This window comes from Heterodontus francisci, chromosome 11 (assembly GCF_036365525.1).
Source record: "Heterodontus francisci isolate sHetFra1 chromosome 11, sHetFra1.hap1, whole genome shotgun sequence".
NCBI lineage: Eukaryota > Metazoa > Chordata > Chondrichthyes > Heterodontiformes > Heterodontidae > Heterodontus > Heterodontus francisci.
The window spans coordinates 56,187,369-56,204,659 of record NC_090381.1 but is presented as its reverse complement, the minus strand read 5'-3'; the positions used below and the strand labels follow the sequence as shown (position 1 = coordinate 56,204,659).

The 17,291-nt window shown below is 42.6% G+C and overlaps 1 protein-coding gene across 1 annotated transcript in view; it reads left to right on the top strand.

The window, feature by feature from the left end:
• The window catches only part of ppm1lb (protein phosphatase, Mg2+/Mn2+ dependent, 1Lb), a 238,692-nt gene that overhangs the window by 207,118 nt on the left and 14,283 nt on the right, over positions 1–17,291 (top strand). The window contains exon 3 of the mRNA XM_068042177.1: positions 16,701–16,862. Within this exon, the coding sequence (XP_067898278.1) occupies positions 16,701–16,862 (162 nt within the window). The remainder of the gene's footprint in view (positions 1–16,700; positions 16,863–17,291) is intronic.

The window sequence follows — 17,291 nt, the reverse complement described above, 5'->3', positions numbered from 1 at the left end:
CGCAGTTTTAAAAAAGCAAAGTTACAAAGATCATGAACATAGCTTTGTCTTTTTTTTTGTTTAGGCCATGATGATCACATAATTGTTGAACCAGAAGTTAAGAATCCTACAGTGAGATGCTGAATCACACTGACGGCATCATTATCCCAGAAAATCATCCAGTGTGACTGCATCAAATTGACAATTTATATTAATTTAGCTAATTCAGCAATTTCTAATGGCCAATTTACCTATCAACCTGCAAGTCTTTTGTCATGTGGGAGGAAACCAGAGCACCCGGAGGAAACCCACGCAGACACAGGGAGAACTTGCAAACTCCACACAGGCAGTACTCAGAATTGAACCCGGGTCACCGGAGCTGTGAGGCTGCAGTGCTAACCACTGCACCACTGGACCGGATATGTTTACTCAGTTGAGATTTGGTAAACACAACAGGAAGATTTCCTGTTTACAATTTCTAGCAAAATAGTACGTGCATCCTTTTAAAATGCTTTTCTGATTTTGCCAGGAATACTGATTAGAAGAACTTTTCTTACAGTCTGGACAATAATGCCAAGTTAATGCCCAACATGCATCAGATTGTTGAATAATGGGGCACTGTGTCCTTGGCCATCTTCAGCTGCTTCATCAATGACCTTCCTTAAATTATAAGGTCAGAAGTGGGGATATTCGCTAATGATTGCACAATGTTCAGCACCATTCACGACTCCTCAAATACTAAAGCAGTCTGTGTAGAAATGCAGCAAGACCTGGACAATATTGGGCTGATAAGTGGCAAGTAACATTTGCGCCACACAAGTGCCAGGCAATGGCCATCTCCAACAAGAGAGAATCTAACCATCTCCCTTGACATTCAATGGCATTGCCATCACTGAATTCCCCCCACTATCAACATTCTGGGGTTACCATCGCCCAGAAACTGAACTGGAGTAGCCATATAAATACTGTGGCTACAAGAGCAGGTCAGAGGCGAGGAATCCTGTGGCGAGTAACACACCTCCTGACTCCCTAAAGCCTGTCCACCATCTACAAGGCACAAGTCAGGACTGTGATGGAATACTCTCCACTTGCCTGGATGGGTGTAGCTCCAACAACACTCAAGAAGCTCGACACCATCCAGGACAAAGTAGCCCACTTGATTGGCACCCCATCCAAAGACATTCACTCCCTCCACTACCGACGCACAGCGGCAGCAGAGTGTACCATCTACAAGATGCACTGCAACAATGCACCGAGGCTCCTTAGACAACACCTTCCAAACCCACGACCTCTACAAACTAGAAGGACAAGGGCAGTAAATGCATGGGAACACCACCACCTGCAAATTCCCCTCCAAGTCACACACCATCCTGACTTGGAACTATATCGCTGTTGTTTCACTGTTGCTGGGTCAAAATCCTGGAACTCCCTTCCTAACAGCTCTGTGGGTGTACCTACCTCACATGGACTGCAGCGGTTCAAGAAGGCAGCTCACCACCACCTTCTCAAGGGCAATTAGGGATGGGCAATAAATGCCAGCCATGCCCACATTCCATGAATGAATAAAAAAAACTGAATCCTAAGAAATGCTCAGTGTCCTGGTCAATATTAAAGCATCTTTGGCACAAAACCAGTCACCTACTGTGCATGAGGCTATCATTATCATCATTTGTTGCTGGCCTTCTCTTCAGCTTTTAAAAGTCAATACATTGAAGAGATTGTTTCCCCACAATTTTAGAGAAAATAAATGGTGGTTCTTTATGGGTAGCAACCAGGCCTTCAGTCACTGCTGGCACCTAACATTCTAACCCCAGACACACTTAAAGTTCCCAACATATCATGTGCTAAACAACCTGTGCCAGTAAAATATTCAAAGGAGCTGACCACACATAATGCATGGTATGGTCAGTGAGGCATGTCTGTCCCTTAGGGTCAATAGTCTTGGTGGCATCATCATGGAACCACACTATCTGCCGCTATGTTTATGATGTCAGGATAGAATTGCATGAGCAAAACCCGGAAGTCAGTACTGCAGGTTGGAATCTGTGATCACAATTGAATTGATGCAATTAATTTTGAATTCCAGGTTTTGTGTCTCGAAGCTCCACAGCAGGTGTAACGCTCACCCGCATGACGAGATCTCAGTTGCATTTAAATAGACAATATTTGGAAATTAGCAGTGTTCACAATAGATGGAGCACAGAGAGCAAGGGCAGTACCCAGTTTCAGCGAAGCATCACTGGCTGCAGTATGGAGATGCGGGACATACTTTTCCCCATCAATGAGAGGAAGGAAACTGCTGCTCTTACCAAGAAGGCATGGTTGGGGTAGCTGAGGAGGTGAGCAGTGGGAGCATTGTGCCTGGTCTTACTAGAACAGGAAAAGTGAGTACATTTGTCATTTCACTTACATCCCGTGGTTTAAGCCCTACCCCTCTTTCACTCTGTCCTGCCAAGTGTACTGCATCACATCACTTCTCACACCCATTCAACTTTGAGCAGCACTGAGCCTTCAATGTCTATGCACTTCATCGCCTTCCCGTGTACCATCCACCATTGCCACTCATCGCATTCCTTAAGCAACGTGATGCATCTGTCTGGGAGTCACCCGCACCAAATGCACTGCATCCATCGGGTGAATACGTGACCTTCACTCACAGGTCTTTTTGTGCAACATATGGAGTTCCGAAGGCGCGAGACTTGCGATCGGCAGCTGTAAAATCACGTGGGACGGCCGCCACTAGCAGGTAAGTACTTTTGCATCTTATTTATCTTATTTATGTGCATTTACATATTTAGATGAAGGCCCCACCACCAAACCCTTCTCGACGTCTGGGGTCAAGGTGGGCCTCTCCCTGCAGAATTTTACTGGTACTCTGCCCCCCCACCCCGACCCATGGCGTCGAGGGGCTTGTAAAATTCACCCCACTATATCTACTATATCAAAACCCTTTATCACTTTAAACACTTCAATTTAGATCACTCCTCAGCATTCTAAACTCAAGGAAATATGAGCCAAGTTTCCGCAGAAGGGGTATCTCTGACACAGCAACACTCCCTTAGAACTGCACTGAAATGTCAACTTAAAGTATCTGCTCAAATGACTAGAGTAGGGCTGGAACCAACAGCCTTGTGATCTAGAGATGAGAATGCTACTACTGATCCAAGTCTGGCACCTAATGAAAATGAAACTAGGAGCATGAAGGAGAACCAAGGAAGAAGAAGATGAAGAAGATACAGAAACAGAAACAAAATTAGGAACCTATAGTGCTGAGCAGTGCTGAACATTGAAAATTTTTCTTAGCCCACACAGAGCACAAAGTTAAACAGGAATAGTAAATTTAAATTTACTTATTGTGCTAAGGATATTCATTAAAGAGAACTGTTTGTTCATTGGTCTGTAAACACCAATTTGTACCTCAATGATTTAAAACATGTATTTTCAATTATAATATATATACAAGAGAAATCATTTTTAATTCAACACAGCATCTTATTTGCTCGTAATGCACATCCTATTGCATTGGTTACAAAGTAGTTCTGGCATTAAAGCTCCTGTATTTCTGCCATGTGATGGCTCTTCAGTAAAGAGGCTGGGTTCCAGTCACCCAACTGATCCTCAGCAGATGGAGGGATGGGTTAGAGGTTATTTGGCTGAGGGTTGTGAGCTCCAATCACCTGACTGATGGTTGGTATTGGGGGGACAGGAGAAGGGCTTCTGTGCACTCTGATCACCAAAACAATGGTCAGTGTGGCTGAAGGCAGTGGATTCCAGTCATCGAGGTAGTGTTCCACAGGTGGAGGGCATGCTGGTTGGCTCAAGGTTGGGGATCACTAGATTGCTGCTCAGTGCACGTCCTGCCAAATCCAGGTTGGGGATTCATTTCACATATTTTGCTCTTTGCAGGGTGGACAAGTGCAGGTTGGGGAGGGGTAGTTGGGGGTATGATATGAGTTAATTATATATGTTAGTTGAGTGGCCCAGTTCTATTTTTATGTTCAGAGTGGCAGGGTGGAAGAAAGGTGCAGTTTACTCTGTAAACGTTTGTTCATTTTGGGAAAAGGGAGTTTGGGGATAGAATTCAGTTTTCTGCCCAGTGCCAGACTTTCTGCTCAATTGTTATGGGGAAGATACATGTTCCTATCCTGACATTCATGTTTATTTAGTGTCTATATGATAGGGAGTTGTCAACCTGTTAAAGATTTAAGCAGTTTTTGTTGAAACTTATTGCCTGTGATTTTGCTGAAATTGGGAATGCAGTTGAGGGCCAGCATGAGCAAAAGGCAAAATTAATGCTGAAATGGAAGTTAGGTTTGTGCAGGGACTTCGTTCTGCCGTTTCAAGAGGTTGATTTGCACCTTGTAGGCTCCATTTACATTCTTATGTGTTTCAAAGCATGCATCTCATTGTCCCACCTTTAAGATAGTTTCAACAGCTTCTGTTATGAAATTCCACTAAGTTTTACCAATCTTCCTCCATAACTGCAGCAGGAGATCAGCAGAATCAGCAAAATAGCAGCAATTCCGGGGAAGATGTGAGAACCTCTGCAGTATTTCAGGACCAGTGAATCTAAAATGTTTGAGAATAAGTTGGAAAGAATCTGATGTACTGTAAATTTTATATGGCTTTATGGATCAATGGCTTTTTCTTGTTTCGCACTTTCTTTGGTTCATATGTTGCAATGTGAATTCTAATTAGCAAAGTGATCAAAATATTAGAATGCATGTCCAAATAATTAATGTTGACATATTAGAATGGATAGCTAGCTAGTTGCAAGACAGAAAGCATAGAGTAGGGATAAAGGAGAGCCTTTCAGAGTGGCAGAAGGTGGTAAATGGATCAGTTCACAATTTATATTAATGATTCAGATTTTTGAATCAAAAACACAATTTCTACATTTGCGGATGATACCAAATTGGGTTAAGAGGTGGATAGTCAATACTTAGGGCAACTGCAACTAATTATAAGAATACATTAATAGACTTGCAGAATGGGCATATAATTGACGAATGAATTTCAATACAGATAAGCATGAGGCATTACATTTTGATAAGGAAAATAAGGAGGTTACATATTATTTGGAAGGTCCGATTTTAAATGGGATAGAGGAGCAAAGGGATCTGGGAATACAATTTTTTTATTCTTTCATGGGATGTGAGTCTCACTGGTAAGGCCGGCATTTGTTGCTGGATTATAGAGCTAGTAATCACATCTACCCCACTAGAGGCCTTTCAAAATGACCTGTTAAAAAAGAAGAAAGGGCACACCATAGATGCACTGCTTAATGATGAAAGGAAATTTAAAGCCATCATGACTGCACGCCACTAGTTACAAGCGTTGCGGGCAGCTACAACAATTGGTGTGGTAACCAAGGCTCAGAAGTCTGCTAAGCCTTGTGGCAAATGTGACCTGACTCACCCAATTCGCAATTGCCTGATGTACCAGGACATGTGCAAAGCTTGTGGCATGCAAGGACATTGGCCGATGCAGTGCAGAAGGCCGAGGTCAGATACTGCACACAGGAATGGTGGCAGATCCCATGCAGATAGAACGTCTGCAAGAAAAGATGGCAAATGCAACAAGAGGCATGCCAACACACAACAAAAACTCAAGCAGGTACATCAGTTCAGCAGAGGGGCATTGCCAGGAGGACACTGATGACGAATGCACTCACGTGAACAGCGAGCAGGCATTCCACATAGTCAATTTGGATCAACATATAAAGGCTATTCCATAAGCTGAGGCATTCACCATGATCGGGATTGTATGTGCTCAGAAGAGTGGTAGGCATAAGCTCAGAGTAAAAATCGATATTGGAGTAAGTGCAAATATTTTGCCCATCCATATTGTTACAACCAGGTGAGGAGGGGGTCTCAGGTTCCCCTTTCACCCCTTGTTTGACTGCAAAAGGGTTTATTCCTTTTTTAAAACAGTAGTTGTGTTTACCACCTCCGTGATTGTTTGACCTTGTTCCTCTAACGTAAATGCAAAGGAACAAATTAGACATGTTTTCTTGAGTTTAAACAAGAAAGAAGTAAGTTTCGTACACTTAAAACTCCAACCCCATTTAAAATACTAAAAATATGCTGCACAAGTTGTAATCTTGAAGACCTCGCTGGGCCACGAGCACGGTGGTTGACTTGCTTTGCTCAGGGCTCCTGAAGGCAGAGTGGGAGGTTAATTCTCTTCCCCTGGCTGCTGGCTGTAGTGGTCTGTAAGCTTGGGGGTTGGGAGGGGGGGTGGGGGTTGTGTTGGTGGGTGTTCCCCGTCACAGGCAGATCTTTTCTTGATATTTTTCTGGGAAGCGAGAGAGAGAGAGCCTGCTTCGTTGCTGTCTTTTCCATTACTGCCTCTCTTCTGTCTGTGTGACAAAACTGACAGTTTCTTCAGAGTTGTGCAAGAAGTCACATTGTTCTATCAAACCCCTTTGTCTTTAAAGAGTTTTTATCTGGGATCTTCTCTGAAATTCAAGGTGCTACATGCCCCAGGATGACTTTGAATAGCTCGCTAACGAGGATCATCTGGCTAATCTACTCAGTGAGCCAAAGCATTGTTCTGGCTGGGCTTTGTTAGACTTTTCATCTCCAGTTCAATCTTCCAGTGTTTCAAATGTAAATTGCAGTGGCCAACTTGGCTGTTAGCTTTTTAAAAGTTAATTTGTAGGATTTTTCCATTAAAAGTCTAATCTAAATTTCCAACCGATGAAATTAATGTTTTCCATTTGGCATATAGGGTTTTCCTGACACCCCCGTACCATGCAAAATGAAATGTGATGATGGGAGCATTTCAATAAAGGAGTGGAAAAGAAAAAAGAGGAAAACACACATTCATTTTCATTCACTCCCAAATGCACTCATGAATCTTAGAATTGTTGCAGCTAGTTTTACTCTGCACCAGCAATGCTGATGTAATTTCCTTTTTTCTTGGAGTTTGTCTGGATGGTTATGTGTTGTCAAATGGGTTTAAAGTTTCTTTAGTATCAATTTGTAATACCTTGGGGATGTGCTTCTCAATAAACGTGTGGTCGTTGGGGAAGCTTGGGGTCTGCAAATTTCCCTTGTTGTTTAAGGCCAGTTCTCCTGTATATACAAACTTTAATCCCTCAACTGCTGTTTCTGCAACATGTGGCTTTAACCATTCAGGTTTCAGCACCTTGACAGTTTTTCTCCCCATAGTGGTATGCGGTAATAAATTGGTTTCAGCCCCTGTGAGGTGTCTGAAATTTCCTCTGGACCCTTGTTCTTGATGAATTCTGAAGTGTAATTGTGGGATTTGATTAGCTTTGATCATTGGGTTTTGCAGTGGGTAGAACCACCCTGACCTCACTTTTAGTTTTCTGGTGAGTCATACAAGTGCTGCTCACTTTAGGGCATTTTGTTTCCCCTTTCTCTTTAATGTGGGAGGGACTCTTTGCTAATCGCCCCCATGTCATCCAGGACATTCCTGCTCATAGGTATCTGTCCAGATCCCACTGCATTCCCCTGTGGCACTTCGACTAGGTGAGGCATCGCCCTCACTGTTGGTTTGCCTTTTTGGGACCTTTCCTTGTCCCTGCAGGTTTCTGTAAATGCTGTTGCAGCCTAGGTAGGGTGCTTCTTTGGCCTGCATTTACGTAGGAGGGTGTGGGGTCTAATTTTTTCAACATTTCAGGGTTGGCTGACTGGCATGTAGGGAATTCCATTTGGGAATCCTCCCAGACCTCTTTTAACCTGTTCTCACTGCCCTTGTCTTCCCGTTCTTCCCTAACTGTCTGACAGACCTATGCTTGTCTGCCCCCTTTTGTTTTCAGCAGGGGTCCCACACGATCCACCAGCACTCTGCTGAAGGTCCCCAAAAGCCGGTGTGGAAATTAGGGGTGCAGGTTTTACTGTAGGTTTTGGCTTCCCCACAACCTGGCACATCTGACAAGTTTTACAGAACTTTGGGCGGCACAGTGGCACAGTGGTTAGCACCGCAGCCTCACAGCTCCAGGGACCCGGGTTCAATTCTGGGTAGTGTCTGTGTGGAGTTTGCAAGTTCTCCCTGTGTCTGCGTGGGTTTCCTCCAGGTTCTCCGGTTTTCTCCCACTGCCAAAGACTTGCAGGTGATAGGTAAATTGGCCATTGAAAATTGCCCCTAGTGTAGGTAGGTGGTAGGGCATATGGGATTACTGTGGGGTTAGTATAGATGGGTGGTTGTTGGTCGGCACAGACTCGGTGGGCCGAAGGGCCTATTTCAGTGCTGTACCTCTAAATAAAAAATAAAATAAAAACTCCACCACATCTTTGTGGAGTTTTGGCCAGTCAAAATGCTGTCTTATGCGGGCTTGGGTTTTTCGTACAGCAACATGTCCTGCCATTGTAAGCTCGTGGGTGAACCACTGTCCACTCTTTGTCCACAGGTCTATGAGGAGGTCTCCACTTCCTCATCAGCACCTCATTCTTTAAATAGTAACACTCGGGGATGCCCTCTGCTTCAATTTCAGTTTGGGCAGCCTGTGCTAACTGCTTCAACACTGGGCCAGCTTGCTGAGCCTCAACAAGGGAAGATTGGTTTAACCCATTCTTTGAGTCCTCTAAATTCCCAAAGAAGGTTTCAGACAACCAGACAGCAGCGCCAGTTCAGTCTCCTCTGAGGGAGCTGGTTTGGCCATGGACCAAGTCACCACACAATCAGTGGAGATGCTGGGGACTGTCTCCTGCAACTACCCCATCTCTCTGACCTCCTTCGGTTTCTGTACCAGTACTGGGGAAGCTACCACCATCATCCCCGCCAGATCATTACCCAGGAGCAGGTCGACCCCGTCCACAGGCAAACTAGGGACAATCCCCACCCTCCGATACCATTCACTAGCACTCTTGCATTCACTGCACTCTCTGGGGGAAAGGTCATGCCTTTTCCCAGCGGAAGGGATCTGGTAGCCCCTGAGTATGACGATGGGCTTGCTTGCCCCACTCGAGGGGTATGGAGTTTCTCTCCCTTTGGATACACATTCCTGATAATCTTCAGGGATTTGGTACATTTTCCCACACTCACAGCAGTAGGTTTCCTGGGTTTTACTGCTGCTGAAGTTAAAGCCACTGCCTGCTCTGCTGTGCTTTCCATCAAGGCCCCTTCTCCTGCACTGGTCTGATGTGCCCTGATTAATCCAACAGGTTTTCCCCGTAATTTCCAGCAGTCAGCTTGGAGGTGACCTGCCTTGTTACAGTGGAAACACACAGATCTTCAGGTCTCACTCTTGCTCTCAGCACCATCTCTTTTAGCTTGAGGAGGGCCCCCTGTGTGTTCAGCTTTCATTTCTTGCCCAGGGCTTCTCGGGCTCCTATCACACTCCTACATTTTATCCTTTTCAGGGTTGTGGGGGTGGTTAAAGATCGGGTTTTCCTTGGGGTACTGACTTATATATGAGAGTAAATTCATCAGCCAGAACTGTGGTCCGCCTGGCTCTGTGAACCTTTGTTCCTCTACATGGGTTTTAATAGAAAGGGGAAGTGAGTTTTTAAATTCGTCGAGAAGTATCACCTCTCTGAGGTTTTCATACGTGGTCTGTACCTTAAGGGTCCTTAGCCACTGGTCAAAAGCCAGCTGCTTAACTCTTTCAAACCCGAGGTAAGTTTGATCAGGCTGCTTCCGGAGAGTTCAGAATTTCTTGCGGTAGGCTTCCGGTACTAGCCCATATGCCCCCAGGATAGCATTTTTAGTTAATTCATAATCTGATAAACTTTCATCTGGCAACAGTGAATAAACCTCATAGGCTTTTCCTGTTAGCTTGTTTTGTAACAACAGGGTCCAGCTCTCGGCTAACTATTTCAGCTGTCTTGCGAGCTTTTCAAACGTGACCAAAAATGCTTCCACATCCCCCTCATTGAACTTTGGAATCAACTAAGAGAACTTTAAGAGCTCAGCACACGGCCCTGAGCTCGGGGTCACTCCCTCACTGACCATGCTTTCACTGGGGGTACCATGTCACCTCCTGGTTAATTCAAGCTGCCTTAGCTCTCTTTCCTCTTTCTCCTTCTGAAAAATTCTCTCTTTTTCCCTTTCTTCCCTCTTTTTTCCCTCTCTCTTTCCCTCTTTTCCTGCTCTCATTTCCTCTCTTTTTCCCTGTCTTCCAATTCAAGTTTACTCTGTTCTAATTGTATTTTAGCTTACATTACCCTGTCCGTGTATGACTCCAACTCTGTCTCTGGTTCAAGTGAAAAATGGTTGGCCACAAGTCTTATGATTTTGGATTTCTTAGCTTTTGTATGGAAAGTAATCCCAAACTGCCCAGCTACATTCCCCAACTCTTCAATAGATAGGGCCTTTAGTTTATCCAAAGTTACTTCATCCTGGTTTGGACAGGTCCTGGCCTTGGATGCAGACATGTTAGTATTCTAGCAGCAAAACTCACAAGAAAACCTGTATTGTAGTTTTTTTTTGATAGGGATCAATTTAGTTTCCCGCTTCCAATTTCTCATTTGTCTTTGGGTTATGACCCCAGACTATAGCCCCCAAATTTCTGTTACATCCAGGTGAGGGGTGGGGGTCTCAGGCTCCCCTTTCACCCCTTCTCTTGTTTGACCACAACAGGGTTTATTCCTTTTTAAAACAGTGGTTGTGTTTACCACCTCTGTGATTATTTGACCTTGTTCCTCTAACGTAATTGCAAAGGAACCAATCAGACAGGTTTTCTTGATTTTAAACAAGAAAGAGGTAAGTTTCTTACACTTAACACTCTAACCCGATTTAAAATATTAAAATTACACTACACATTCATTCACACATTCACACGAGAGTCACACACACACAGATAGATTACAGAGGGAAACAAATTTGGTGGTTGGATTAAAGTCCTGAATAAATGGAATTTAAATACAGTATGTAAGTCCAATAGTCCTCGATTGAAGTTGTAATCTTGAAGTCTTTGCTGGGCCACGTGCATGGCTGTTGACTTGCATTGCTTAGGGCTCCTGAAGGCAGAGTAGGTGGTTGATTTCATCCCCCGGTTGCTGGCTGTAGCGGTCTGTAGGCTTGGTGAGGTGGGCGGTGGGGGGGAGGGGGTGGGGGGAGGGTGTGTGGTTGTTACCAGTGGCAGCCGGATCTTCTCTTGATATTTTTCTGGGGGGAGAGAGAGAGAGAGAGCCTGCTTCATTGCAGACTTTTCAGTTACTGCCTCTCTGCTGTCTGTGTGACAAAACGTACAGTTTCTTCAGAGCTGTGCAAGCAGTCACATGGTTCTATCAAACCCCTTTGTTTTAAATGAGTTTTTAGCTGGAGTCTTCTCTGAAATGCAAGGTACTACACGCCCCAGGATGACTTTGAATGGCTTACTAATGAGGATCATCTGGCTCATCTACTCAGTTAGCCAAAGCATTGTTCTGGCTGGGCTTTGTTAGATTTTTCGTCTCCAGTTCAATCTCCTGGTGTTTCGAATGTAAGTTGCAGTGGCCATCTTGGCTGTTAGTCTTTTAAAAGTTAACTTGTAGGATTTTCCCTTTAAAAGTCTAATGTGAGTTTCCAACCGATGAAATTAATATTTCCCATTTGGCATAAAGGGTTTTCCTGACAGTCACTGAAGGACATGTACTCCAAGAAATGGGAATCTATGGTGCAACCCACCATAGCTAGGTGAATGGCCTACAGAGGTTTTCCAATCAAGTGCATTGGAACGATAACCCTACAGTGCAACTATGGGAGCTCTGAATGGCTACCACAAATATTCTACATTGTAGTTACAACTGGACCAGCTGTCACAGGACTTTCAGCATGCCAAGGTTTATGAAGTCAGTAAGTGCACCGATGATGGCAGAAACTATCCAAGGCGAGTGTATCGAGCTGATCCATGTAAATGACAACACAAAGGCTGGCAGGCTTGGTACGACCGGAAGTCTCTTCTCAGACTTCAGTTCATTGCAGCAAGTACCCGGAGGTCAGAGGGATTGCTGGTGATTGGCTATGTTGCCAGTCATCTTTTCTCTGTACTTTCCAAACGACGGAGGAGACGTACGACAACCAGATACGGATGAATCAGCAAACCTCCTCTACGCCTTGGAGACTGTAAAATTTGCCTATCTATAAATACTGTTTTGTTCAATCATGTGTAGTTAGCCTGAACCACAACATCGTTGTTTCTTGTACATAGGTTTTTAAAATTATGAAAGGTTTTGATAGAAGTAGCCACAGAGAGAGTGCTTCCCTTGATAGGAAAGTCAAATAGGGAATTAAGAAGAAACTTCTTTACCCATAGAGTAGTGAGAATGTGGGGAGTGGTTGCGATGAGTGGCATAGATGCATTTAAGGAGAGGCTAGATAAGCATATGAGGGAGAATGGAAGATAGCATTATGCTTTTCGAATTAGATGAGGAAGGATGGGATGAGGCTCGAGTAAGCATAAACGGTGGGAAGGGCTGGTTGGGCCAAATGGCCCGTTTCTGTGTTATATATTCTATGTAGTGATTAATAAAGAGCAGTGGTCATCACATACCTAGAAAATAGGCCTGCCAAGTTGACCATGAGATAAAGAGGTCCATTGTGTCCATCTTCTAATCGGCTGTGGTAGTGGTGTTACTTTTCACATTCAAGAGCTTCATTTTACATTTGTTGCGTTGTTTACTAGTAATTATTATTGGTCTTTGCTGATGAAATGGTTTCACTTACAATAACAACAACTGCACTTTTATAGTGCCTTTAACATAATAAATGTCCCAAATTGCTTCTTACAGGTGAAATATTAAGTAAATAACTAGACACTGAACAGCAGTGTGAGAAAAGTTAGGGATAGTGACTAATGTCATGATTCAGTAGGTAGGTTTTAAGGGCGGCACAGTGGCGCAATGGTTAGCGGTGCAGCCTCACAGCTCCAGCGACCCTGGTTCAGTTTTGGGTACTGCCTGTACGGAGTTTGCAAGTTCTCCCTGTGACCGTGTGGGTTTCCGCCAGGTGCTCTGGTTTCCTCCCCTAGCCAAAGACTTGCAGGTTGATAGGTAAATTGGATATTGTAAATTGTCCCTAGTGTAGGTAGGTGGGGATGTGGTAGGGAATATGGGATTAATTTAGGATTAGTATAAATGGGTGGTTGTTGGTCGGCACAGACTTAGTGGGCCGAAGGGCCTGTTTCAGTGCTGTATCTCTCTATGACACTGTTAAAGGAGAGGAGAGAGCTGGCAAGGTGGTTGACTTTAAGTTGAGTATTCCCGGGCATGGCATAAGGTGGCTGAAGGATCTGCTGCCAATGGTAGAGATGCAGTGATGATGCAAAGGTGGCCAGAATTGGAGGAGTGGAAGATGCATGCTGAAACATAGTGCTAAACGAGGTTTCAGAGATAGTATGGGGTGAAATCATGGAAGGACCTCTAGATAAGGACAAGGATTTTGAAATTGGTCGATTATGGGGTGGGAAGCCAATGATAGTTGATATATACAGAGATTATAGGGAGTAAGACTGAGCACAGTTTTGGGTGAGTTGCAATTTCCCACACTATCCCCATATCCCTTTATATCATTGGTGTTTAGAAATCTGTCAGTCTCTACTTTAAACATACTCAATGACTGAGCTTCCACAGCCCTCTGGGGTAGAGAATTCCAAAGATTCACAACCCTCTGAGTAAAGAAATTTCTCCTCATCTCTATCCTAAATCTTACGATTAAACTCCCTGCCATCATCAATCTTTCTGACAGATTATGATTGCCAGTGTTCCAAAAAACTTTGCCCATATTTGAAATAATGTGCAGTACTAATAGTTCAAAACAACTGCTGTGATGAGAGTTTGTAAATAAATCTATTTTTTAAAGTTGTCAAGAGTGCTCCTGTTCATGGGGCACTAAAAATAGATTATCTGGTCACTGTCATATTACTGTTTAGGGCAGCGTACTGTGTGCAAATTACCTGCTGTTTTTCCTACATTACCAACAGTGACTGCACATCAAAATTACTTCATTGGCTGTAAAGCACTTTGGGACATCCTGAACTCATGAAAGGCACTACATAAATGTAAAACTATCATTTTTCTTCACAAGATCACAGTTTCAGAAACTTGAAGGAGGACTGCTGGCATAAATAATGTTACGAATACCAAACAATATTCAGATCAGACAAGCAGCAGTTATGAATATAGAGCAGATGGATTACATTACAGCAATTTGATATGGGGGAATGATAATGTGCCATGAATCATTGCCAAAATTTCTGAGCAGTAATACATAACACAGTGGCGCAGTGGTTAGCACTGCAGCCTCACAGCTCCAGGGACCTGGGTTTGATTCTGGGTACTGCCTGGGTGGAGTTTGCAAGTTCTCCCTGTGATTGCGTGGGTTTTCACCGGGTACTCTGGTTTCCTCCCACAGCCAAAGACTTGCAGGTTGATAGATAAATTGGCCATTGTAAATTGCTCCTAGTGTAGGTAGATGGTAGGGAATATGGGATTACTGTAGAATTAGTATAAATGGGTGGTTGTTGGTCGGCACAGACTCAGTGGGCCAAAGGGCCTGCTTCAGTGCTGTATCTCTAAATAAATAAATAACCAAATTAAAGTTTGGCAAATAGGCTACTGGTCAGTGAAACACTTAGTTCCTCACTATGCAGTACTTTAAAGTCATTTTTCAGTGAGTCACTAAGTTAGTGCAAGACTTGCTTTTTGTCAAACAGTTTACAGAGTTCTGAGCCATGGAACAAATAAAACAAAACAAACATTTCTGGAATTAGTTCCTTTTACTTAAAAATTAATAAGAGATTTTCAAATAAACATCCAATAGTACTGTCACACAGTAATCCCATATTATACATAAGCATGCACAGATCGACCCCTTTACTTTAAGCTCAAGCAACTATAAGAAAAACCTCTTATGTACGAACACCAGCAATGACTCGCCTTAGCTGTTTAACTGGCAACCTGACTGCAGCTCCAAGTATCTTTTCACAAACTCTTTTATACCCCTTTTCGGGGGTGGACCTGGGTGCGATATTGACAGGACCTTATTATCCTGGAAAGATTCCCCTTAAAACGATATGCCCAAAAATATGTCAAGTTGTTTATCTAAACCATGGGGTAGAAGTCCACCCCAGTTATCCACTTGCCATTAATTTTCACGTTCCAACGAGAGTTGTTTTTTTATCAATAGCTCATGTGCCTCAAGGCCAGACTTGAAGATGTTCTTGCTTTTCTCGTAGCTGTCGCAGATGTTCCTGTCCAAGGCTTCTCTTATCTGTGAAAATCAGTTTGCAGCACTCATCAGTTTTTTGACCTTGTAAAGCATTCTTGTACATAAAATTTGGTCACTTCTTATGTTTGGTCAAGTCACAGCAAACTACAGAAAAAAAAATATTTGTACATTAGTCAATTCTTTGTATCTAATACTACATGCTCTGATATATCACACATTAGTGATAGACTACTCTAAGTAATCTGGAAAATGTAAAGTTATTTTTGAACTGAGATTATGGTACATTCAATATCTTGGAATATAAACCAGTTTAGTATTAATGTCTTCACTATTACATTGTTAGACTGCCAAAGTCTTCTTATACATATTAGGGCATATTTTCTTTTTATAGCATTTGCCCATAAAGAATTGGGCATGGAGGATCCCCTCTGTCAGCCTGTAACACAGCCTGTCTGATTTTCAGTCTATTTAAATTAATGGGCAAAAAATTTAGTGGTTTTCTTACAAGTGAGTAATTCTACCTACCCAATTTTCTTCCATCCACTTTGTCCAAGTGATTCCTTACATCCAACTCTATAAGAGGAAAATCTCCCCTAATATCAATAAATTTTGATTTACTAATTTTACACTGTGCATACATATATTAATCCTGACCTGTAAGTTAAATAAGTCATTTAAGAAAATCTCCTAAAGATAATCAGAGCAAACACATATTTAAAATAAACTGGAGATTCCAAAGGAAGTGAAATGTGGTATGAAGTGTACAATTCTACACAATAGTTGCGGTATCCTGTATTATTTAGTATTTTACTATACATTGATAAAGTAATATTACAGTTACTGTTGTTCTGCTATTTCAGGTGCAAAGTATATGTTTGGAGTAAATAACAAAGCAGTATTTGACTTTCAATAAATATATTTTCCACAAAGTAATCATGCTTAGATCATTTTCTCCGCATGTCGAATATGCGTTTGACATTTATCAAATGCAAAATCTCAAAACAAACTTTGCTCATTAACTTATTATAAGTTACTTGGAATAATGGAGCTACTTCAAATAAAGTAAAGTTATCTAAATGGTGACAAACCATGTAACTAATCAGTATTTGCTCAGCAAAATGCTGTTTAATGTAAATGAAATTAAGCAGTCAAGTGTATGTTAGTATAAATGGTAATTAAGCCTTCAGAGGTATTTTATCTTGTATATTTTTATACATTACAATGTGCACAAATCGGTTCTCTGTGTAAAGATGACATCTTTATATTCCTTCCAATAATTATAGTATAGCTTGAAGTGTTCTGTTGGTACAAGGTTTTGAAATCTTGAAAAAGCACCTCATAATATTACTGAGTATTTAATGCACAATGTTACCTGACTCAGTGGGAAAGCAGACACCAAGCACTGTCCAGCAGCAGCAGATAGTAAAGGCCACACAGTCTTTTGAAATTGTTTTTATTCTACACTAGTCAAAAAGTAATGAGATTGGCTCGTGTTGGAGCTATCATGATGGTAGTAAACCGTAGTGCAGAAAACTACTATATTAAAACTGCTAAGTTTTCTTCATTTCTTTCTGATAATAACATCTGTATTTTTTTTACAGGAACAACATGTCTGATTGCACTGCTATCAGACAAAGAGCTAACTGTTGCAAATGTTGGAGATTCTCGTGGTGTACTGTGCGACAAAGAGGGAAATGCAGTTCCCCTTTCACATGATCACAAGCCCTATCAGTTGAAGGAAAGAAAGAGGATAAAACGAGCAGGTAATGGGAAAAGAAAAAAATCAAATGAGTATTGTGTTTCTGAAAAAGCTAAAATCAGTGCAAAATATCATAGGATGCCTTTTCATTATCATCCTTGATGCTGTTGTGTATCAGTACTGTTGGCAGTGTGATGGTACCATAGTTCGATCCCTGTGCCTAAATGGTAAGGCCTAGACACATCTGATATTGGGCCTTGTGCCTCATAACCATTGTGCTGGCAAGTTGTGGACGGTAACTGGCAGCTTGTCGGTGAAGCACAATTAAAGATTAGGCTACTGTGATGTCAGGAATGGCCCTCAGGGGAGACCAAGAAAGGGCACAATCAAGTAAAAATGAAGTAGTGGCCGAAGGAGAGGTAGTTGTGGCAATCGAGAGGGAAAGTAGTGGCATCAATGGTGGGGGGTGGGGTGGGGTGGGGTAGGCAAGTTG